The following is a 25,845-nucleotide window of genomic DNA, read 5'->3' as shown; positions in this document are numbered from 1 at the left end:
GACTGAGAAAAACCCTAGAATGAGCTGAGAGTTAACATCAAGGGATTGAGAGAACCTTCTCGACCAAAAGGGGGAAGAGTAAAATGAGACAAAGTGTCAATGGCTGAGAGATTCCAAACAGAGTCGAGAGGTTATCCTGGAGGTTATTCTTATGCATTAAGTAGATATCACCTTGTTGTTCAAGATATAGTGGAGAGGCTGGAGGGAATTGCCTGAAAATGTAGTGCTGTGTTTCAGTAGCCATGTTTCTTGATGATGACTGAACAATGATATAGCTTTCACAGTGACACTCTGTGAATGTGAAAACCTTATGTCTGATGCTTCTTTTAGCTACTATATCAACAGAAGAGTAGAACATATGGAATAAAAATAAATAATAGGGGGAACAAATGTTAAAATAAATTCAGTTTGAAATAGTGGTAAATGAAAGCGAGGGGTAAGGGGTATGGTACGTATAGTTTTTTTTTCTCTATTATCATTTTATTTCTTTTTCTGTTGTCTTTTTATTTCTTTTTCTAAATCGATGCAAATGTACTAAGAAATGATGAATATGCAGCTATATGATGATATTAAGAATTACTGATTGTATATGTAGAATGGAATGATATCTAAATGTTTTGTTTGTTATTTTTTTTTAATTAATAAAAAAAGTTAAAAAAAAATTAAAAATTAAAAAAAAAATGTAAGGCTCTTTGGAATGATGGAAATGTTTTGGCAATGGATGGTAATGACAGTTGCCAAACATTGTGAACACAATTAACAGCAGGGATATATATATATATCTGCATATGATTAAAAGGGGAAATATCGGATTGTGTATATGATGACACAATAAAAACTGAAAAAATGAGCCCACTGTCCCAATCAAGAAAGCAGAATGAAAAACTTCAGGGCTCTATCCTCCCACAGAAACTCTGAACAACTAGCAAGAATTGGCAGAAACATATGATCCTGAAAAATGTTGCTCAGTATGGTGGGGACACATGAATGGACATTTGCACACTGGTGTTTCTGGTGGCAGTGTTCATGATCCACAATGAATGGAGATGGCCTAAGGGTATAACGACTGAGGAATGGAAGGGGGAACTACTGCGTATACTGCAAGAAGGAATAAAGTTGTGAGGTATGCAACCAGATGAATGAACCTTAAGAACTGTATGTTTGAATGAGATATCAGGAACAAAAAGACAAATACTATCATGCTTTAATCATATGGACTAACTATAATATAAAAATTCAGTGCACTAAAGTCAAGAACATGGGTTATCAGGTTGGGGCTTATTGTAGAGTCCAAGACTCTAAGCTTTTATAGCAGTCACATATATTCAGGAGGTGTAACTGTTAAATCTAAACTCTGAGATACTGAGCTGTTTTGTATATAACATGGTCTTTCCCAGAAACTTTGGGTATTTATGGGATACCTGAGACTCAGAGTCAGAGCCCTGAAGCTATGAAAGTCAGCAGTACTCCATACAGGAATTGTATAAAATGTTGAAAAAGGGACCAAACATTTAGTAGAGATATGAATGAAGCTGATCTGGATAGGACTAAGGTCTATCAGAAGACTGGGTAAATGATGATATGGTCCATATTTTAAAATTTCAACTTCTGTTTGAGACTAAAGGGAGAGATGTTTATTTGGCACAAAATTTATATTTTGGGTAGTGCATTTCCTAATTTAACTTGCATGGTCAATTTAGTTGAACACCATAAGTACATGGAATCTTGAATATGGCATGAGATCTTGTTGATTTGTCCAGGTTAGTGTGATGCCCTGATAAATCCCAGAGTGATTTAGACAGTGAATAAAGAAGTATTTGCCAAGTCCCTTTGGGGGAATGGGGAGAAAAGGAGAAATATTCAACTTCCCTTTTTGGAGAATTTCTGATATTCTCACAAGCAGTGGGGACAACCAAATCAATAGGCCAAGCCCTCAATCTTGGCATCTGCCCCTGTGAAACTTATTCCTGCAAAGGACAGGCTAAGCCTACTTAAAATTAGGCATAAAAATGTCACCTCCAGAGAACCTCTTTCGTTGCTCAGATATGGCCTCTCTCTCTCTAAGCTGACAAGGCAAGTGAACTCACTGTCCTCCCCCCCATGTGGGACATGACTCCCAGGGGTGTAAATCTCCCTGGCAACATGAGACAGAACTCTCAGGATGAGCTGGGACCTGGAATCAAGGGATTGAGAAAACCTTCTTAACCAAAAGAGGGAAGAGAGAAATGAGACAAAATAAAATGTCAATGGCTGAGAGACTTCAAATAGAGTCGAGGGGTTAACCTGAAGGTTATTCTTATGCATTATATAGATACCACCTTTTTAGTTTAAGGCATATTGGAGAGGTGGAGGGAAGTGTCTGAAACTGTAGAGCTGTGTTCCGGTAGCCATGTTTCTTAAAGATGATTGTATAATGATAAAGCTTTCGAAATGTGACTGTGTGATTGTGAAAACCTTGTGTCTGATGCTCCTTTTATCTACAGTATGGACAGATGAGTAGCACATATGGATTAAAAATAAATAAATAATAGGGGGAACAAATGTTAAAATAAATTTAGCAGATTGAAATGCTAGTGATCAACAAAAGGGAGTGGTAAGGGGTATAGAAAAAAAATAGGGAAACAAAGGCTAAAATATATTGGGTAGATGGAAATACTAGCAGTCAATGAGAGGGTAAGTATGAGTATGTATGAGTTTGAGTATGTAAAAGTATGAGTATGGTATGCATGAGTTTTTTCTTTTTTCTTTTTATTTCTTTTTCTAAATTGATACAAATGTTCTAAAAACTAATCATGGTGATGAATATACAACTATGTGATATTGTGAGTTACTGATTATACACCAAGAATGGAATGATCATATGGTAAGAATGTTCATATTTGTATGTCATTATGTTAAAAAAATTTTTTTTAATTAAAAAAATAGTCCTACAGGAACTATGTCTGTTTCTAATCATTATTGTATCTCCAGGGCCTGGCATTTGTTCAGTAGATAAACAAATGTTTACTTTCCATTTTACTAGAGTAAAAATCAAGAAACCTAGACCCTCTATTGAGCCATGTTTTTTTTAAATGGTGTGATTTAATCAGTACCAAAGACAAATTCCTGGTTTTGATATTATACCACAATTATTTAAGAGGTAATCATCAGGGAGAACTGGGTGAAGGGTACACAGGACCTCTCTGTGCCATCTTTACAACTTTCTGTGAATCATTAATTACCTCAAAATTAGAAGTTAAAAAATTTAAAATTAAAAACTAGTGTAGGGCGGGCCATGGTGGCTCAGCTGGCAAAGTTTTAGCCTGCAATGTCAGAAACCTAGGTTCAATTCCTGGTGCCTACCTATGCAAAAAAAGAAAAAAGAAAGAAAAAAAAGTAGTGTGACTTTCAAAAAAAAAAAAAAACCTAGCCTTAAATATGCCCAAAGAACTAAATGAAATCAGGAAAACAGATGAACGCAAAGGATATCAATAGAGAGATGGGAATTATGAAAAGGTACCAAACAGAGCTGAAGACCACAGTAACAACAATAAAAAATTCCCTACAGGGGTTGAACAGCAGATTGAAAGACAGAAGAAAGAATTAGTAAAACTGAAGATAAAACAATTGAAAACACTCAGCCTGAGGAGCAGAAAGAAGAAAGAAATAAGAAAAGTGAATAGAGCCTGAAGAATGCCTTGTGGAAACAGAAAGAAGATTCAAAGAAAATGTTGGAAAACAAGTTTAACAAATACATGAATATACACACCCAGGATGCTTGATGAACTCCAAACAGGGTTACCCCAAATAAATTCAAATAGACCCATGCCACAGCTAATTATAATCAGACTGTCAAATGCCAAAGATAAAGAGAGAATTCTGAAAGTTGCAAGAGATAAGCAACATGCCACATACAAGGGAAACTCAATAAGATTAAATGCTGATTTCTCATCAGGAATCATGGAGGCAGGAAGGGAGTGGGATGACACATTTAAAATGCTGAAAGCAAAAAATTGCCAACCAAGAATTCTATATCCAGCTTTTAAACGCCTTCAAAAATAAAGGGGAGATAGAGTATATTAAGTAGATAATCAAAAAGTATTGGCAAAAAGTATTGGGAGAAAAATATGGAACTATTAAACCTTACCATCAGGGAATCCCTGATACTGTGTCAAACTTTAGGGATACCCAAGTCAACAGGCCATGCCCTTGATCAGGAGGATTACTCCCGTGAAGCTTATGTAGGTAGCAGAGAAGTTTAGACTACCTATAGGGCATGCCTAAAAGTTACTTCTGGAGGATCTCTGTTGTTCAGATGTGGCCTCTCTCTTTCTAAGCCCAACTCTGCAAGGGAAATCATTGCCCTCTCTCCTATGTGGGACATGACATCCAGGGGTGAAAGTCTCCCTGGCGACGTGGGAGATGACTCCCAGGGATGAATCCAGACCTGGCACCATGGGATCAACAATTCCATCCTGACCAAATGGGGAAAAGAAGTGTAATTAATAAAGTTCCAGTGGCAGAGAGAGTTCAAATAAAGTCAAGAGGCTACTCTGGAGGTTGCTCTTACGCAAGCTTCAAGTAGACCTTGTTACATATCATAACCTGCCAACTCCCAACCAGGACCATTTCAGCCAATCCTAAAGAACACCTAGGGCAATATATAAGATTCCACAAGGGTTCCAGGCACTAGAGTAACTTTCCAGAAACCTACAACTTCCAGATGGGGCCCTGGTCCGGATAAGTCCTGAAACCTAGCCCAGCCTCTCTAGAACGTCAGATAGTTCCATCTCCCTACCCCATATTAGTGACAGACCCTTCCAATACGAAAAATTTAGAATCGCCATAGCCCAAACATCCCTAAAGACAGGGATGGAAAGATCAAAGGTGATGGTGGAGTTATACAGAGAAGATAGGATTTAACACATGAATATGAATACTGAATCATTAAATTGATATTTCTTTTAGTTTCCAGTATTTGAGAGCAGCTAAAAGTAAAAACCTCAAATTGTGAAACTGTAACCCATGTCAAACTCTGAGATATGTTCTACAACTAATTGTGGTGCTGCGCATTGAAATTTAGGGTTTTGCATATGTTATTTTTCACAAAAAAAGAAGGAAAAAAGTTGATTGTGATGATAAAAAAATATTTAAGCTCTCTAGCCTCCTATATTTTGGTGCAGCTAGAAAGAAAAATGTGAGAGGATCCTATGTTAGCCCATGACAAACTCTGGGATCTGTCCTGTAACTACTTGTTGAAGAGTGCTTTAAAACTATTGCTTTTTTATTTCTTTGCTTTGTATATATGTTATACTGTACAATAAAAAAAGTTTAAAAAAACACAAAAAATAAACAAATAAAAATAAAGGGGAGAATAAGACATAACCCAGGAAAGAAAAGTTGAGGGAGTCTGTCACCATTAGACTGCCCTAACAGGACAGGCTAAAAAGAGATCTACATTTGAAAGGAAATGACAATAGACAATAGACAGAAGTCATATGAATAAAGATCCCCAGTGAGGGTAAGAACATGGGTAAATTTAAATGCCAATATCATCGTATTTTTGGTTTGAAACTTACTTTTTACATCCTACAGGATCTAAAAGGCAGATGCATAATTTATAAGATAAATCAGTGTTCTGGGACTTAATATATAAACATGTACTCTGTTACATGAGCTACATAAAGGTGGGGTGCTGTAGGGGTATAGGAACATACTGCGTGTATACTATTGAAGTTAAGTTGGTATCAAAGCAAATAAATCTTTTATCTCCCTTATCAAGAGATGAGTAAAACATACGGATTAAAAAAAATAAATAATAGGGGAAACAAATGCTAAAATAAATTTAGTAGATTGAAATGCTAGTGATCAATTAAGGGAGGGGTAAAGGGTATAGTACGTATGAATTTTTTTCTGTTTTCTTTTTATTTTTTTCTGAATTGATGCAAATGTTCTACGAAATGATCATGATGAACAATATATAACTATGTGATGATATTGTGAGTTACTGATTATACATGCAGAATGGAATGATCATATGGTAAGAATGTTTGTGTTTGTATGTGGGTATGTTTAATAAAAAAAAAAAGCAAATAAGATTGTTATAGATTTAGGATGTTAAATTTAAGCCCCATGGTAACTACAAAGAAAATACCAGAGAATATGCAAGGTCATAGAGACAGAAATTAAGAGCACAGATTGCCAGGGACAGGGAGTAATAAGAATGGGGAATTAATGCATAATGGTTGTAGGGTTTATGTGTGGGGTGATGAGAATGTTTTAGTAATGAAAATTGGTGAGGGTACCACAATACTGTGAATGTGACTGAAATGCTTGGGGGTGACTGAGATAGGAAGGTTTATGTTATATATATGTTCCCATAATTAAAATAAAGAGCAGCTAAAGAGACAATGGCAATTAAATACATGATTCTGATGGGATCTAAAGAGGGAGGAGAAAAGGCTCATTACTGGGACATATGAAGAAACTGGAATACAGACTCTAAGCCTTTTATCAATGTTATATTTGTTTAACTTGATGCACTTAAGGTGAATACCCTTGTTCTTAGGAAATGTACATGGCTGGATTTAGGGCTTAAGGAGCATGATGTATACAACCTATACTCAAGTGTTCTGAAAATGGATTGATAAATAGGCAAACAGAAGGATAGATAAATAGACGGACAGAATGATATAAAAATATGGCAAAATGTTAAAATGGTGGATCTGGGCATGTGGGAATGGGGGTTAAGGGTATTTGGAGTTCGCTGTATAGGGTCTGTATTATTTTTGTAACTGTCCTACAAGTTTGAAAGTATTTCAAAATAAACAGTTAAAAAAAAGCAACGAGCCTTCCCCTCAGTCACTAACTATCAAAGCTAGATTCAAATATCTAAATGGCATTTCCTTTGAGCCACTTTTGCTTCTGTTTCCTTTTTAGGAAAATAAAATCATCAGTCAACTCTGTTCTCCTGCCTTTATAGTAGTGCTGAGGCTTACATACTACTGGAAAATTTTCCTAAAACCCCACCTGTATCCCCCCTTACATCATCCCTTTGTTTCCCTTATTTGATCAATAATAATTCAGTGAATATCACACTCTTTACCTTGTCTTCAAACTTTCTAACTTCAATGTGCTTCACTGCCCTTTCTATTCCTTAAACACTGAACACTTCAAGGTCACCTATACCTTGGGGCCTTTGCACTAGCTGTTCTCACTGCCTAGTATCTTCATATGGTTGACTGACTAGGACTCCCAGCATTATACAACTCCAGGGAATACCAATTACATAAAATAATATGAACAGTGTTCCGAGAACTGTGCATTGTGAGAGCCCTGGCTACTTCTTGGTCATTTATGCCTCACCTCAAATGTTATATCCTCAATGAGTCCATCCCTGATTAGGGCTAAATGCACCTTTTCCACCCAACCCATCTCCTAACTCCATCCAAGTACTCTCTAGCACATCATCTTGTTTTATTTTCTCCACAGCACTTGTCACTACCTAAAATTATACATACACATATACATATATATATATATATATATATATATATTTTACCTGTTTACCACTTAAGAACGTAAGATCTATGAGAACAGAAAGCTTGCCTGTCTTGCTCCCCAAGGTACCCACAGCCCTTAACAGAACAGCAGACACATAGGTAATGTGCGCTAAAAACTTATGAAAATGAATTAAATGCCTACCATATCCCAACACTATGGCTGGCAATGGGGGTACTCCTCCACCTCCCAGAAAGCAAGGCTGATATATTTCTTACCAAAAGCACAGCCTTCTCCCAGAGGGAGGCTCTGAGTCCTATGAAAACACACTAAGTATCTCCCCTCTTAAGGGAATAAGGGTCCAAACTGAACAAATCCTCCTGAATGAGCTAAATGCTCAGGCCTGGTACAGTGCTGGGAACATTCTTTGCCTCCAGGGGTGGGAATGCTTCCCAACAGCCAGAAAACCCCACAGAGCTGGGGCTGTCTCCAACTTCTTTACTTGTTCAACAAATAATTATCGCTGGGGAAACATCAATGGATAATAATAGATATAAATCCCTGCTCTGAGGAAGTTTACAATGTAGTGAAGGGGAGGGAGACAGATGATAAGCAAGCTAAATAAGCAAAAGAAGTTAAATGGTGATAGTGCTTTGAAGAATTAGGTATGAAAAGGAGATAGGGAAGTGCTTTGAGGAGAGGGTACGGGGTTACCCTAAATAAGGAGGTCAGGGAAAGCCTCTCTGAGTGGTGATATTTAAGGAAAAACCTAGGAGATGAGAGAGTAAGGAAGGTATGGGCTATCTGAGGGAAGAACTTTCCAAGCTTAGAAGAGAGCAAGTGCAAAAGCCCTGAGGCAGAAGAGTGCCTGGCATGTCAGAAGAATGGCAAGGAAGTCAGAGTGAGGAGAACAGAGTTGAGGAAGAGGGAGAGTGGCAGAGATGAGGTGGACTGAAGTTGGGTGCTTAAGACCTCGGAGACTATGGCCTTTGGCTTTTATTCAAGTAAGAAGGGAAGTTGTTGGATGTTCAGAGCAGAAGAGTGACAAGCAGCAGAGTCTGATGATGCATTACATGTTATGGACAATGGTTCCGGTCTCAGAGCTAACACAAAACTAAGGGATACACATCAGCAATGTACTTCCAAACTCCAACCCCCACAGGCTTCCTGATCAGCTACTGACTTGCTTCTGGGCCTTTCTCTGCATAAAAGTCCCTGGTTATGAGAATGAAAAATTGCCAAGCTGGCTCCAAAAAGGCGGGAATCTAGCATGTCTGCAATCTGATATATTGGAAAAACTGAAGCAGGAAGGAGAGCAGAGAGGACAAACCACAGTGTTGCTTGTCAGTTTTCACTACATTTTTTCCCTCTAACCAACCAAGCCATTCAGAAACATTTAGAGTCAAATCCATCACAGGCAAAAAGCACAGCCAGCCAGCTTGACCCTCTGGGTCCAGGAGCCTGGGCCAGGCCCCATTCTTCAGCAGTTACCCCTCCTCACAGCCACCATTCCTGAGTTCCTGTCCTCATGTTGAAGGGCCTGAGGGAAACAGGTGGTTAGAGGCAGGGTTCCAAGCAGCCCCAGACATGGAGATCAGTGCTAGAAAACCAAAAACACCTCCTTGACTGGCATTCCTGTAGCAAAGTCACCAGGCACTCAAGGAACCTGAATCATGGGAGGGGGAAAGAAGGATCTTTTACTATCAAAGTAAATTACTTTTTGAATTTTTTTATAATCTTTTACTAACATGCTGGTAGAGGGCCTGGGGTCCAGCCAGGATTGAAGGACAGTGAACTACACCTCTCTGAGAAGCTGCTAGTAAGCCACAGTCTCACTGACTAACAGGCAACAGGCATAGCCCCAAACAGAAGCCTGGCCATATTTCGGAGCCTCAGGATTTCTGCTCACAAAAAGCCCTCCACTACAACTCAAGGCCTGGACTGCAGAGAGGAGGTAAGGAGGTTCTGAGTGATCACCTAAGGCTCCAAAACTCTATCAGGCCCACCTCCCAAAAGACTGAAGGTTCCATGAGGGCCACGACCAGAATTGTGTTGTTCATTACTGTATCTTCATGCCCAGACTTGTGTCCCAACAATAACTATCTGCCATGATTAATGTTTGGCCTTCCAAATGAAGAGAGGCCAGTGATTAATGTTGGAAGGAAACCAAATGTGTCCACCTGTCACCTGGAAGACCCAGTATCAGAAGAGGCCAGCAGGTCAGCCACCCTTTCTCCTAGATTCAAAGATCAGATCCTGCTGCAAATGTACAGTGTTATGACAGAAAGCCCCACAAACCCTAAACGATAGCCCATTTATTTCAGGCAATTACCCAAAAAAGGCTCTCACATGTCTCTTGGCATTTGTGCTTACACCTGTGAACCACTGGTGGCCCTTATATACAAGGAGCCCAGGCACTGTGTAGGCCAAGGCCCTGTCTTCTGAATCCACACACCCAGGAAAGGAAGAAAGAAGGAGGCTCTTGGTTTTATTCCAAGGTGACACGGATCACCAAAACTTTTTTTTTAATATTTTTATAGAGATCTCTTCACGCACCATATAGTCCATCCAAAGTATATAATCAATGAATCACAACATCATCACATAATTGTGTATTCAACATCATCATTTTTAGAACATTGTATCACTCCAGAAAAAGAACTAAAAAGACAAAAGACAAAAACCATACATCCCATACCCTTCATCCCTCTCTCTCATTGACCACTATATTGCAAGATGCTGATCACCAAATCTTTTTTTATTTTTAATTGGGGGTGGTGTCTTTTTGTTTAATTAAATATACCAACATACAAACACAAACATTCTTACCATATGATCATTTCATTCTTGATAAATAATCAATATCTCACAATATCATCATAGTTATATATTCATCATCATGATTATTTCTTAGAATTGATGCATCAATTCAGAAAAAGAAATAAAAGGAAAACAGAAAAAAATTCATACATACCATACCCCTTACCCTTCACTTTCATTGATCACTAGCTTTTCAATCTACTAAATTTATTTTAACATTTGTTCCCCCTACTATTTATTTATTTTTAATCCATATGTTTTACTCAACTGTTGATAAGGTAGATAAAAGGAGCATCAGACACAAGGTTTCACAATCACACAGTCACATTGCGAAAGCTATATCATTATACAATCATCTTTAAGAAACATGGCTACTGGAATACAGCTCTGCATTTTCAGGCAGTTCCCTCCAGCCTCTCCATTATACCTTAACTAAAAAGGTGGTATCTATATTATGCATAAGAATAACCTCCAGGATAACCTCTCAACTCTGTTCGGAATCTCTCAGCCATTGACACTTTATTTTGTCTCATTTTGCTCTTCCCCCTTTGGTTGAGGTTTTCTTAATCCCTTGATGCTGAGTCCCAACTCATTCTAGCATTTCAGTCCCACGTTGCCAGAAAGGTCCACACCCCCTGGGAGTCATGTCCCACGCAGAGAGGGGGAGGGCAGTGAGTTTGCTTGTCGTGATCACCAAATCTTGACCCTTCTAAGGGCAAAACAACACCCTCAGGACTGCCACCACCATGCGTAATAGTAAAGTTGTGATTTTTATTTAAAGGACTTATATATTAACTGGGAGGTAGGTACAGCCAGTACATATACTATTACCTAGGCTGCTTTTTTAAAAGTCTTTTTTATGTATGAGAAGTCAAGAAGAAAAAAATGGATATAGTTAAAGCAACAATGAAAAGGATAAGAGCAGTATTCCCAATCAAATGTTCTGTTTTCAGGATCTAGAAGGCCAAGGAGCAGCTGGCACACTGAATTTAAAAACAGCATTTAGCTGTTTGGAAGATGTTAAGTCCCACATTGAGAGGAGACCCACACAAAGTGGAAGCCCTGACCACACCTTGGACAGCATCACTCCCTAGGAATTGTTTACAGAAATCAGCATAAGAACAGATGATACAGGATCACACACAAAGTGTCAGAGTGTGAGTGATTTTTTTCTTTCTTCTCTGATTTCCAACATTTTTGGCAAAATAATTCTCTACAAATGAAAAAGCAAATTTCTAACTAAAAAGTGACCATAATGGATGTAATAGGAAAAGTCCAGGCCCTAATGTCTAAATCCATGCTATGAGAAAAAGGTATGTGCTGTCAGGGCTGGAATGGGGAGGCTGGCAGGGAAGAGATGAGGCACAAAGACCGAGATACAACCATCTACACTGATAAGAGGACAGAGGAAAAAGTATCTTCTTTGAAGAACTCCTTTATAGCAGGAGTTCTTCCCAAATTGGCACTATAGGCATCTCACGTGGTTGTGAGATACCCCTAGCTTGGAAGTGTTCCTCATTTCTACACCCCCTCCCCAGAGAAAATAATCAGATACCCCACAAATAAGGGCCAAGACCTGGTCTGACTTTTGAAATGCTGGGTACATTCCTGATCATGCAAGCACAATAGGGAAAATCTATAAGAATTTGTCATGCAAGCCAGGAACATCACCTCCGTGCTTTTAAAAGTTGCAGACTTTCCTGGCAACTTGCTGAAAATGACTCCAGTAAGGTTACAGAGGTCTTCACTTGAGCAATGACATAACACCCTTTAACCTGTTCTCTGGTTTTACCCTTTTACTATTACTCAGTAGGACCCCTTCCTTCTCTGCCAAGTTGTCTTCAACATCCAGCTCAACACTTCCCCCACTACACACTCCCCTGATGAACTCTATTAAGCTATGATCACTCCATTAATCCAAGATACCCTTGAACTTAGATGGAGATCTCCAGTGTATACACACTCCCTCCCTTCTGCCACATCTTCTCTCTTTTTATTTTTTGATAGGGACAAGGGGGAATGGAGGGGAAGGTGTAGAGGAGCATTACTGGACCCAGATTGCCTGGGTTTATATCCCAGCTTCAGCACTAAATGGCTGCGTGGATGAGTCCCTTAACTTCTTTGTGCCTTGGTTTACTTCTATAAAATAAGGATACTAAGTTCTACCTCACAGAGTTGTTGTGAAGATTAAATGAGTTTACATTAGGCACTTAAAATAGCCTTGCACATAGTAAAGGCTGTAAGTGTTTGCAATTATTATTAGATGTTTTACATTTCCTGAAGTACTGAGGATCATAGGAATGAGAGGAGAGATAGTCCCAAAGCCACAGGAAGACAGGCAAAGCCAAAAATTGCTCCCAGCCCCAATCTTCATGGTCTTCTTTCCATCTTTTCCCTAGCAGATGTGATTTTTTTTAATGACAGTGGCTAGGTTGATTTCTCATTGTCCACCCCATCTTGTCCACTGTTCTGCCTAGAGTGGTCGGGACTTAACACAGCTTTGTTGATAGGGTAGACTGCACAGCCCAGACCTCTGTGCTCAGCTACAGAGAGCTCAGAAGGCAGGTCAGCAAGTGGGAAAGGTATTTAGGAAAAGTGAAGAGACCATTCCTCAGGGCTCAGGTCAGAGAGGACAAGATCACCCAAGGCATATCTCAGGATTTGGGATTAGAATTGAGCTACTGCAGAAGGAAACTAGCTGAGTTGGCTACCTCAGAGGCAGGATGGCAAAATAAATTTTGGAGTTACTGGCCAAAGTCTAGAGTTAGGACCTCTGAATCAGAATGCAGGGCAAAGTAAATGCTGGCAAACCCATACCCAGAATATGGAAGGTATGGGGGCCAGCATTTCATATGGAAAAAGCCACAGCCTGGAAGGTAGGAGCCCAGAGGGTAGGCTGGGCAGGGAAGAATCCTGGGACTGAGATCAGATTTCTGCCAAACTTGCAAAGGCTTCCAAGACTCTGCCTCTCTTTATAGGACAAGAAGGAAATCTCCCTATGCTGACCAGTCTGGAGCCATTCTCTGACCCAGCAGTCACTCCCCAGTCCCTGGCTAGTGAGCCTGGCTAGGCCATTCAAGGATTCTGTATTCAACTGTCTCCTTACTGCTGAAGGACTCTGAACTAGAAAGTATGGAATCTTACCCTGTGAAGAAAGAGAAAATCCATGCTGCAAAGGGAATGTATTTTGTAAAGGATGAGGCCACATACTCACATAGATCTATTGGAAAACCCCACAAGGCCTTAGTCTTCCTGTGATTACAAAAGAAAAGGTACCTGCCTTAACCTTCCACAGTTGGATCTGGGGCCTGAACTCCAACCATCAGAGGTGGTTTCAGCTTCAGGAAGACTTCCTGCTAACCCCTACTCCAGCCCTGGGCCAAGACCAAGGGTGCCACACTCCTGCTAGGTCCTAGCCATCAGCAGAGAGCTCCATCATTTCAGACAAACAGACATTCTAAAACTAAACACCTCGAAAAAAAAGGCAAAGGGACCATGGCTTCAGGGACGCTGGCCTCCAATGAGCTGGCAGAACCATCCTCTGCCCTGCTGAGCCCAGCTGGTGTGGGCTGTGATCCACAATCCATGATCGCAGATGGTTTAGTGAGGCCTTCCAGTTGCCACCCTCACAAAATCTTTAGGAGGAAAGCAAAGGCCTAGCCTAAGGAGAGCCCAAGGTCCCAGGGCAGGTATGTCAGGACAAAGGCAGGGTTTCTATTAGAAACCTGAAGGGATGAAATGACATGTTAAAAAGTTTCTGCATAGAATGCTTGCCTGCCAGGTAGAAGACCTGGTTCATTCCCAGCCCATGCATCCCTACAAAAAAAGTTCCTAAAAAATCACAAAGTTTGAGGGGGGAAAAATTTGCATTTTCCAAGCAGGGGACCAAGGTGACATAAAATAAGTAGAAAAGTTAGGCCACACTAAACAACTAGTAGAAAGTTTAATCTGTATCAGTTTTTTACTAAATAACTCATCCAGATACAGAGCCCAGCTAAGAGAAAAGGGAGGGAGGGTATCTCTACCAACCCAGTATAGGTAGCCATCTAAAGGTGATCAGCAGTTCCAGCCCACAAGGGGTACAAGAAAACTCCAAACCTCATTGGTTATACCTGCCAAGAAGTCAGCATTTGTGGGGTAGAGCTTAGACGGACTGTGGCAGCAGAGGTGAAATGTAGGCTCTCCCATGTGGGGTTGCCAGCCTTCGGGCCAACTCCACAAAAAGGCTGTTATTGGAACCAGCCCAACATTTACAGCAGATTACCTGCCCCAGTGGAATCCCATGAGGGAGGATTGCCTAATCACAAACATACTCTCCAACCTGCCAGCCTCCTGCCCTGGTTAAGCCCCGTATAGCTTTTGCGCAGTTAGGGTGGATGGCAGTCTCAGGGACAGCCAAAAGTCCTCACCCAGAGTGGGGCTGAAGCCACCTCTTCCGCAGCCCCACATATCTCCACATTCCAGTCCCCAGCTGCTCTGACACAGAGGGAAGGGCCAGAGCTGCAGGCTTCCAACAAGCACGTGGCAGCTCGGATGCCTTACACGTCCCAATTCCAGGAGAAAAGTAATAGGACTATCTTTCCCTGGACAATCTCATCTACTGAAATCAGCTGGGGATAGCCTTAGGGCTTCTAGAAAGGCACTCTGTTCTCTCCAGTGGCTACCATGAGCTGGAATTTGTTCCATCTCTCCTCCTCCAGAAACAGCCTCTTAAGAATCTTTTGATCCAAACAAGAGCTCTCTTGTCTTGTTTCATTTAGTGAATACAAACAGGGAAAGAAATTGAGTGGAACTGGCCATCCCAGTGCTTTTCCAAGCAGTTTGTTCTTCCCCCTTTTAGGGCTACCAGAGTGGGGCTCCCCTCTGCCCCTGAAGGATGATTGCCAGGAGCAAGAAGAAACGCAGGAGGTCCCTAGGCTTCTGCCTGTCCCTAGCCTCAATGAGCTAAGAGAAGAAAGATCCTATTGGAAAGAGGTATACAGTAGGCATTTAATAAGTAATGTTGACTGATAAAAATGCAAAAAGCAATACAGCACATTAGCTACGAAAACAGGCTGTGGAGTCACCAGACCTGGCTACTAGTTTACTAGGTTATATGACCTTGGGCAAGTTATTCAATTTCTCTAAGCCAGAGTTTATGCTCAGAGTAGTAAGAATTCCCATGTCATAGTAGTTACTGCGAGGATGATATAAAATAATTTTATCTAAAGAGTTTAGCACTAACCTGGAATATAGTAAAAACTAAAAAAACAAAACAAACAAAAAAATATTGCTTAAATTATTATCTCAAAGAGAAATAAGACCCCATATATTCCTCCCACCCCAATCACAAGAGAGAGCATAGAACAGTAGGGATGTTAGTAGACACTACTTCTACCTGCAGCTCTCATTAGCCTGCAGTATGGCCTTAGGCAGGCTACTGTAGTTTCCTCACCTGTACAATTAAGGGAGATGGACTCGATCAGCATTTCCTAGTGTGGAACTTGTCTGTGATGATAAATAATATCAAATCACACCATTAAAAAAAAAATATTTACGATCATATCAAGGTGTTAGCATAATTAGCATATCTTTTAAAAAGTTCTTTCATTTTGCTAGTTTCTCTCTTAAACAGGGAGCTAGCCTCAGGTTTAGAACCTTCTGTTACAGGCCACAGTATTAAGCTAGAATTTAATAACATTATTTCCAAAATTATCTTTAAATCATGGCAAGTGATCTTGGTTTCCAATTATGGTAATGACTTCATGATTCTTTTTAATATACTTAGGTCAGTAAAAAGAGGGAGACATAAAATAAACAATACAACAGGTGGCAAAAATTATGAAGGTGGCACCAAAAGTTTTGGAAACACCATATTAGAAATAATTTAAAGTCCCTCCCAGTCCTAAAAGTGAAGGCTGGCACCCTGGAGTGTCAGGCAGCAGCTCTCACCCCAAGACATCTACTACAAAGTTCAGTATCTGGTACAAGTAGGTGCTTTGATGGATGTGTACAGAATAAATGAACCAATACTCCAGCCCTGTATCCACTGAAGGAGAAGACAGAAGATAGTAGAAGAGCACTGCCAGAAACACAATTGCCATCATTCCAATTCAGCACCTCTTAGCACTTAAGGTAGTGGGTACAGTACTCCCCTTTCTGATCTCAGCTTCAAAATACTAAGTTAAATAAGAATCCATTTAAAGAGGCCATGCTATATGAAACACTTGGAAAAGCAGATCTTTCTTCAAGAAACTTACCAGGTATGCTGGTTTGAAAGGAAGTATGCCCCCTAAGAAAAGCCATGTTTTAATATAAATCTCATTTCTTAAAGGTAGAATAATCCCTATTCAATACTGTATATTTGAAACTGTAATGAGATCATCTCCCTGGTTGATGTGATTTAGTTAAGAATGGTTGTTAAACTGGATTAGGGGATGACATGTCTCCACCCATTTGAGTGGGTCTTGATTAGTTTCTGAAGTCCTATAAAAGAGGAAACATTTTGGAGAATGAGAGATTCAGAGAGATTCAGAGAGAGCAGAGAATGCTGCAGCACCACGAAGCAGAGAGTCCACCAGCCAGCGACCTTTGGAGATGAAGAAGGGAAACGCCTCCCAGGGAGCTTCATGAAACAGGAAGCCAGGAGACAAAGCTAGCAGATGACACCGTCTTCACCATGTGCCCTTCCAGCCGAGAGAGAAGCCCTGACTGTGTTCACCATGTACCTTCTCACTTGAGAGAGAAACCCTGAACTATATCAACCTTCTTGAATCAAGGTATCTTTCCCTGGATGTATGTCTTAGATTGGACATTTCTTTAGACTTGTTGTAATTGGAACATTTTCTCGGCCTTAGAATTGTAAACTTGCAACTTATTAAATTCCCCTTTTAAAAAGCCATTCCATTTCTGGTATATTGCATTCTGGCAGCTAGCAAACTAGAACACCAGGTTTAAGAAGAGACCAGTCACACCAGCACAAGGCCAATTACAAAGGCACTTTTAACTTCTGCAATATAGACCAGAGCTGTGTAAATATCCAAGAACAGTCTTTCCATGTCCTTCTAATGGCAGGATGGAATGCTAGAAAAATACCAGGCTTGAATAGTGAGGTGAAAACCCAAATGGAGGTCTCCCCACTGTCAAAACTGTCATTTGAATTTGAAAGTGTTTTATCCTCTAAAAATGATACACATTAGAGGGGACTGTTACACTAGGAAAAACAATAAGAAAGGCCCTCTTGCAAATTCAGAGGTTGCCCCCCATGAAATATGGAGTTTTCTCATTTATCTCTTCATGCTGCTTTGAGCCTTGGACCCAGTACCTGATGGGCAGGTAGACTGTAGGAATCTTTAAGCCACATAGGAAATGGTATTCTTTTAACTGGGATAAATCTGTCAACAGAAAGGTACAAGCTAGCCACACTAAATACCTTCTGCAGGTTCTTATTAAAGATATAAATTAAAGTCAAGCATAGGCCCTTTACTCCCCACATCTGTTTGCTATTCTATCTCCATTATTAATACTGTAATGCGGGGTCCCCATCCAAAAAGATTAATTCTCCGTTTCGAACGCCTTCTGCTGACATTACAATGGATCCATTTGGGAAGCTGTAGGGGCAGGCCCCGGCATTGGTCCTCAAACGTGACCACTGAGTTGATGAGGCCTGGGCCTCTGAGTTTAACAAGAGAAGAGGAAGTTAGGTTGAGTCTGTGATCAGAGAAGTAACCCAGTAGTTATGAACTTGGGACTTTGGACTCAGTCCCTTTCAGTCTCAGCTCTTTTATAACCTAGATGGGTGATATTAGGTAAGCCAGTTCCCTCATTTAAGAGCCTTAAGAGACTCAGTTTCCTCAAATATAAAATGGGAGATAAAAGAACCTGATAAGATTATAAACCATTTAACACAATAATGTGAGAAACAGAAACAATGAAACAAAAGAAAAAAAAAGGCTATTATCATCTTCATCATCACATCATCATCCTCATTTCTACAATAAGCTTCATAAAAAGCTGGAGCAGGGCAGGAAAGGACAGCCCTGCTGCCTTTTCAGCCTGCCCAGACTAAGCAGACACTACCAAGACTCAAAAAAGACGGTATAAGAGGCAAAAGAAGATGGCACCAGAAGCATAAAACAGAAGAGAAATCACAATAGACATAAAATCAGTTCTTGATTAACCACACTAATGAGGGGGAAGGAAGACTGTATTTAAACAGAAGGAAAGAATCCCCTTCCCCAAAAGATTATAGATCAAAAAATAATTGTTTATTTAAAAATTATACATGGCAGCTTATTGGAGTACATGACAACTGTTTAAGAGGGAACAAAGCACAGTCATTAAGAGTGTGGACTCTGGAGCCAGAACACCTGTGTTTGAATCCTGGCTCCACCATTTCCCAGCTGTGTGACTCTAAACTAGCAATAGAACCTCTTTGTGTCTCAGTTTCCTGATCTGTAAAATGGGCTAATATTAGTAGCTACCAGCACTAGAGGCTTGTTGTGAAGATTAGTTAATATATACACATATAAAATGATTAGAACAGTACCTGGCTAATAATCAGTGCTCAATAACTATTAGGTTTTTATTATTACTTTTGATGCTTCTGTTGTTATTTTAGTTGATTTAATACCAAGTTGATTATGTTTAATTTACTATTAAAACTTGTTTGCTGTCCCCTAAACACAAATTAAGTGATTATAGAGCAGAAGAAAGGACACAGGTGAGATTTGAAGTGTACAGGGCAGCCATGGAAGACAGATTAGAATGAAAAACATCTATGGATTGGCTAAGCACAGATAATCACAGGTTAAAATGAAATTGGTAAGATGGATAGAGGAAGAGAAAGATGGATAGATGTGCAATAAAGCAAATCAAGTAAAAATTAAAGGTAAAATCTAATTTGTGGCTATATGAGTGTTCACTATAAATTTCAACTTAGTTTTATGTTTAAAATTTTCATAATAAAATTGTGGGACTGCAGAGTCAAGAGGTTATCCTGGAGGTTATTCTTACACATGATATAGATATGCCCTTTTTAGTTTAAGGTGTATTAGAGTGGCTAGAGTGAAGTGCCTGAAACTGTAGAACTGTGTTCCAGTAGCCATGTTTCTTGAAGATGATTGTATAATGATATAGCTTTCACAGTGTGACTGCGTGACTGTGAAAACCTTGGGTCTGATGCTTCTTTTATCTATGGTATGGACAGATGAGTTAAAAATATGGATAAAAACCAAATAATAGGGGGAACAAATGTTAAAATAAATTGAGTAGATTGAAATACTAGTGACCAGTGAAAGGGAGTGGTAAGGGGTATAGGAAAAAAAATAGGGGGAAAAAAGGTTAAAATATGTTGCGTAGGTGGAAATACTAGTGGCCAATGAGAGGGAGGAGTAAGGGGTATGGTACGTATGAGTTTTTTTCTTTTTTCTTTTTATTTATTTTTCTAGAGTGATGCAAATGTTCTAAGAAATAATCATGGTGATGAATATACAACTATGTGATGATATTGTAAGCCACTGATTGTACACCAAGTATGGAATGTTCATATGTTAAGAATATTTGTGTCTGGATGTTGTTTTATCAATAAAAATATTTTTAAAAAATTCTGGGGCTGGGGGTGGCAGGGAGTATATTTAGAGGCATCAATCCAAATTCTGAGTTCTGGCTCTGCTGTATATCCTCCAAGCCCAGACTCCAGAATCTAATGGTTATGGGACAGATATCCTAGAATGAGCTGAGACTCAGCATCAAGGGATTGAGAAAAACCCTAGAATGAACTGAGACTCAGCATCAAGGGATTGAGAAAACCTTCCCGAACAAAAGGGGGAAGAGTGAAATAAGACAAAGTGTCAATGGCTGAGAGATTCCAAACACAGTAGAGAGGTTATCCTGGAGGTTATTTTTATACATTAAATAGATACCACCTTTCTAGTTAAGGTATTACAGAGAGGCTGGAGGGAACTGCCTGAAAATGTGGAGCTGTGTTCCAGTAGCCATGTTTCTTGAAGATGATTGTATAATGATATAGCTTTCACAATGTGACTGTGTGATTGTGAAAACCTTGTGTCTGATGCTTCTTTTATCTATCTTACGGACAGATGAGTAAAACATGTGGATTAAAAATAAATAATAGGGGGAACAAATGTTAAAATAAATTTAGTAGATTGAAATGCTAGTGATCAATGAAAGGGAGGGGCAAGGGGTATGGTATGTATATATATATATTTTTTCTGTTTTCGTTTTACTTCTTTTTCTGAATTGATGCAAATGTTCTAAGAAATGACCATGATGATGAATATGCAACTATGTGATGAAATTGTGAATTACTGATTATATACGTAGAACGGAATGATCAAAATAGGAGTGTCTGCATTTATTTGGTGCTTTTGTGTATTTAAAAAAATAAAAATAAATAAATAAATAAATTTTACTGGACCAGGAGAGTAGTACTTGGGTGCCGACCTGGACCATCTTGGCATGAGTAGACACAGGCAGAGGGCAGAAACTGAGAACATTATGACGTTATTACCCCTGCTCAGGAGAACCTCAAAAACTAAGCTCAAGGCTAAGGAAGAGGATGGTGGAGGGTAGGCAGGCAACACACACTCACTCATGGACTCTGCTGTCACCATAAAGATCACTCAGGCCGAAGCTGATGTAGTGCCAGTGCTCAGGGATGTTAGCAGAGGGACTCCCCACATTCCTGTACATGCTAACATAGTCCAACGGGTCTGGACCGCCCAACCTGCAAAAGACAAAACACAGGGGTGTCGGTGTGAGCCTGGATACCAGACAATGTCAAGCTAAGGGGCTTTGCCTTACAACCCTAAATTTACGCCCCATCCTGGAAGAACCTGGGGTGAAAGATGACTAAAGGGAAACCACACTTCTCTGGCATGAGACCAAGGGATGGGAAGCTGGAGGCTCTCTTACCCCCAAATATGCAGGACCTCTCTTAGAAATAAAACAAATAGGATGGTTGCTCGTTTTGCTTCCTGCTGTTTGAAACTATTGGTCCCAAGTGGGATTGGCAGGGATTATGACTCTTCCATGGTACCTGGTAAACATGCAAGCTTCAAGCCAAGAGGTACATCAGCAATCAACTGGCCTCTGTCGAAAGACTATGAGCATCCCCTAGGTATTGTTCCTAGAAGTAGAGACTCTACTTCACTCCTGCCTGTTAGATGGCTAATTCCTGAAAGACTTATTGTGCCCTATGTTAATTACAGTTTGTTCTAAACAACCCAAACCCCGTAGTTCCTGCAAACCAAAGCTGGTCCTTTATCATTGCAAGTGACAAAGGCCAAACTTAGGCTGGCTTGGCTCTGCAGAGAGAACTGCAGCCAAGAGCCAGGCTGAGCCCTGTGATCATCTACATCTGGAAAATGATCCCAGGAGACTGCTGGCTCAAAGGCAGAGCTGCAACATTAAATGATTTGGGGCCTCTGAGGACAACATAAAATTTCTCCCACAATCCTGCCACAAGAGAGACAATTGTAGAAGAGATTCAGTCTTTATCTCACTCTGAGGATTTAATTCAATAGTGGTTCCCTTTAGTACAGTGATTCGTGCTTTAAAAAAATCGTGCTTTTCTTCGGAACAGATAGAGAAACTCTGTAGATTTGAGAAACAGACTAAATGGAAACCATCAGCAGAAGAAAGTCTGCACTTAGCCCACAAACACTCTGAATTTGAGTTGCCTTGGACATCTGACCATTCCACAGACTCCAAAAACTTTGCCTGCCTCTGGGACACTGGGGGAGTGTACTTTGCAAGCGGGATAGTACGCTGAAAGAAAGCTAACAACCAAGTAAGAGACACATTACATATAATCCCAGCAAGTACCATGCAATTTCAACACTATTTAAAACCAGTAGGTTTGGTTTCATACTATTTCACCAGAATATTATTTGTCTTTGTAGAAAATCCTTATTCTTTAGTAGGAAATGTTAAGTTATTTATAGAACTTGTAAGAAAGCTGCTACAAATAATTTAGAAACTCAGCTGAGTGGATTAGAAAAAGGATAAATCTCCATGTCTGCCTTAACTCTGATTATACCAAATCATATGACTAATCTGTCCATCAATTGGATTTAGAAAAGTTTGCAGGCAGAAGGAGGAAAGAAAAGGGCAGAGACCCCTGAAAAGGCCCTATCATACTACAGAATCCTTAAAGAGACAGGAATGATGACAAGCCCCATATCTGCTCCAGTTTCCTGTTACGAATTCCCAATCTTTCCCTTCCAACATCAAGTGGCCAAGATACTTTTACCATCCATGCACCTTCTGCTGTACCACTGCAGCTCACTTTGCATTTCCACATTTCCCAGGGGCTATTGCATCCTTAAAACTCTAACTGCAGAGAATGACCAACAGTCAGACAAAATTAACCTCGGCCCCTAGCACTGCATGTTCTGTTCAATTACTCATAGAAACCTGACTGGAAGCAGATGAGTATGGGGAAAATAATCTATCCTGCACCTAGAAGATGTTATTCAAGGACCCAGAGCATGCCTCAACTTAATTCCAGAAGAGAACCCCGAACACCTAACTTCACTGGACAGGCTGGTTACAGGACTGAAGTGGGCCCAGGGCACAGGCTCTGCTTCCGACTCACCAAAGTCTCAGCTTTCAGCCAGGATGTCCTGGCCAGCACCACTAGCCAAAGAGCAATCCTGCTGCTGCAGGAAGAGGAATCCCAAGATACCCTGGGCCACAGTAAAACCCACACAACCTTGGTCAGTCATTCTGCTATGGGAAATAAAGAGGCCTCATAGAGTTAGGCAACATACAAAGATCCTAAATGTAAGAGATATGAAGTTCAGGATCTTAGGAAATACCAACTGCTAAACAATTTCTTCTTATTTTTCTACATATAGGTAGCATTTCTAATTTCACAAAGTGCTGTACAATCCTCTTTGGTCCATCTCTAAAGATAAGACCTGGCCTGATTAACAAATTTGCAGCAGGAAGGAGAGAAAAAAAAAAGTTGCCCAAACCAGTCTTGTCCTTTGCATGTGCTTCAATACATTTTACACACAGCTCCATCCTTTATGGCCACTTGAGTGACAGACAAAAACAGCTGCCCAAGTCTATGTGTGCATTTCTCCTCACAATCAAAGAAGGCCTAAACAAACAGTATGGTAGAGTCAGACCCACTTTTCTCTTGATACACTCCAACAAAGTTCATCACAACCCATATTTAAAATAAGAGATTCGATAAGCGTTAGCAAGAGCTGCTTTCCACTCAGAGGCTCTCTTCAAAAACTTTCAACCAAAGAACATGAACATTTTGCCTGCCAGAGAGAACTGCACCGCCAGCCACACCTGGTCCTGGCCACCCAGACAGAAACAGCCTGCTCCCCATGGCCCTTTCTTAAAGAGCAGATGACTGATCCCAAAAGCCCTCCACGCAGTCAGCTCTAGGGCCTGCATCCTCCCACTGACACAGTGAACCGGCCTCAGTCCTGCACAGCCTCCAGAAGTAAAAGGTAATCACTGAGGAGGGAGAGATAATCAGCCAAGACATTCACTTCAGGTCCTACCTTTCCCCTCTGGCCAAACCAATTCAGCTGCCTGACCTGTCTTTCCAGGCCCACTGAAGGGGAGCATCTAATACAATACCTGATGAGTACAGTCCTGGCCAGATTTAACTAATTTCTTAGTTAATATTTCATCTAGAAAGACCATGAGGACTGACTCTTTCCCAAAGTCCCATCTGTGGCCAGAGGCTGCAAAAAGACACAGGATATAAACAGGAATGGGAAACTAGAAAAGACCCACTCCTCAAAGGCAGCCCACCTAGCTATAATCCAGTGTGCTCCTTAAGGGAGCTACTTGAGGGTTACCCTCCTCAGCTTCCCTGAGAAAATCCTACTTATATTCTGAAACGCATGGCCAGAAAGTTCCTCTTAACATCTCACTGCACATTTCCTCTTCTCCCTGCCTGAGATCCCAGGTCCCCATCATTTACTTCCCAGTGGAAATGTAAGCTGTGACCCCCGTAAACCCTTAGCCAAAAGATGGGTCCGTTTGATCCTGCCCCTATTCTAGACAATGTTCCAAAGCAAAGAAGTTGCAGAGCCAGATGGGAGTTCTGCTTAAAGAACCGTGCAGAGTAAGCAAAAAGTTTATCAGGAAGAGTTGTTCCGGCAAACTTCAAAAGCAAAAGCTATACACTGATATTGAGTCTGAGCTCACTTGTATCAAAAGGAGACCTCCTCCTCATCTCTTCACGAGCACAACCCTCTCAACTCGTTCCCTTTCCAACTCACTAGAAAGCCCGGTGCCCCAGATCCGTCCCTATCCTATGCAGTTTCCTGCCCTCGGAGCTCCTCCAGCCTCGCTGCTCCAAAGCTCTCTCATTTGCTCCCCAGGCCCCGCCTCGCCTCCCCCATTCCACTTCAGCCCCCGCCTTGGCTTCCCCTCGCCCACTAATGACCCCCTACTGGCGACCCCTCCTTTCACCACGTTTACAGTTCCCCTCTCACTACGTTCCCCATTTTGCTCCCCATTCACACACCCCCAGTTCTCGGTCCATCCTCCTAATCCCAGTTAACCCTTCATCCTCCCCTCACCCGTTAACCCTTCACTGACCACACACTCCGTTAACCCCTTTGTCCCCATTCCCAACTTGAGCCTTAACTCCTTCCCTCAAAGCAGAAAGCCCTCCTTCCAAGTGCTTTAACCCTCCTCCTCCTCCTCTCCCTCAAATCTCTTTGCCCCGGGCGCTTTCCTCCCCTGTCCGTCTCCCCACGGCCCAGGTCTTACCAGTACTTGACGATAGCTGTAACCTGAAGCGGGTTCGGCTGGTCAGGGTAAAGGCGGCGGCACTCTCCGTAGATGGCGTGCAGTCCCGGGGGAAAGAGCGAGGCGAAGGCCGGGGGGGCAGTAGGGCCAGGGGCCGGGGGCGCGGTTGGGCCCGGGGCGCCGCTAGGCCGCAGCTCCGCCATCGGGGCAACTAGGGCGCTAGGGTAACCCGGGAGGGTGGGTGAAGGGGAAAGCACTGACGGGCCAGCGGGTAGACTCTGCGGGTACGACTCCCCGAAGCGATCCGGGCTGCAGCGAGGTCTACGCTCCGCGCCTGCGCACCGCGCTTCGTCCGCCCAGGCCGCCGCCGCTGCCGCCGCGGAGTCTACAAGAGGGTGCCTTGATGCCGCGGGGTGCTCGAGGGGGGCGGGGCGCCGGCGCGCCCTATCCAAGCACCAATTGGTTAGCGTCTGTGCCAGTCACAGATGGGGAAGGCGTGACCTGACAATAGGTCCGCCTCCCCACCTTGAGTTGAGGGTGTTCCAAGGCTCTTTATCTCCCCCTAGTGTTCGGAGGGAACCAGATTCAAATACAGATGTTGAGCATCCTTTTGAAGTACTAGAGTCCCACGAAAGCACTGGGAATGGCGCTGACAAAAGGGTTGCAATTGTTCTGCTGATACACTAACAAGGATTTAAACATAACTATGACAATGGATTGATTCATTCGTCCATGGGAATTAGTTTTAATGGATTATTAATCTAATGTTTCTTACTGTCTTTGAACGTCTTTAAATCATACTGACTGACACTGTTA

General features: G+C 41.3%; 1 protein-coding gene across 3 annotated transcripts in view; it reads right to left on the bottom strand.

Annotated features, from left to right (window-relative positions):
• Positions 1 to 25,423, bottom strand: part of SUFU (SUFU negative regulator of hedgehog signaling) — a 165,134-nt gene extending 139,711 nt beyond the window's left edge. For 2 of the 3 annotated variants that reach the window (XM_077125877.1, XM_077125878.1), the window contains exons 1-2: positions 25,051 to 25,418; positions 20,891 to 21,025 (exon numbers count right to left, since the gene is read on the bottom strand). In XM_077125877.1, the coding sequence (XP_076981992.1) occupies positions 20,891 to 21,025; positions 25,051 to 25,232 (317 nt within the window). In that variant the 5' untranslated portion in view covers positions 25,233 to 25,418. Of the gene's footprint in view, positions 1 to 20,890; positions 21,026 to 25,050 lie in introns of all 3 variants that reach the window. The other variant, XM_077125879.1, reaches the window with a different exon arrangement.
• Between the last annotated feature and the right edge of the window lie 422 nt (positions 25,424 to 25,845).

This window comes from Tamandua tetradactyla, chromosome 13, assembly GCF_023851605.1.
Source record: "Tamandua tetradactyla isolate mTamTet1 chromosome 13, mTamTet1.pri, whole genome shotgun sequence".
Taxonomy (NCBI): domain Eukaryota; kingdom Metazoa; phylum Chordata; class Mammalia; order Pilosa; family Myrmecophagidae; genus Tamandua; species Tamandua tetradactyla.
Note: the sequence above shows the minus strand (reverse complement) of the source record. Positions and strands in the feature narration are given on the sequence as shown.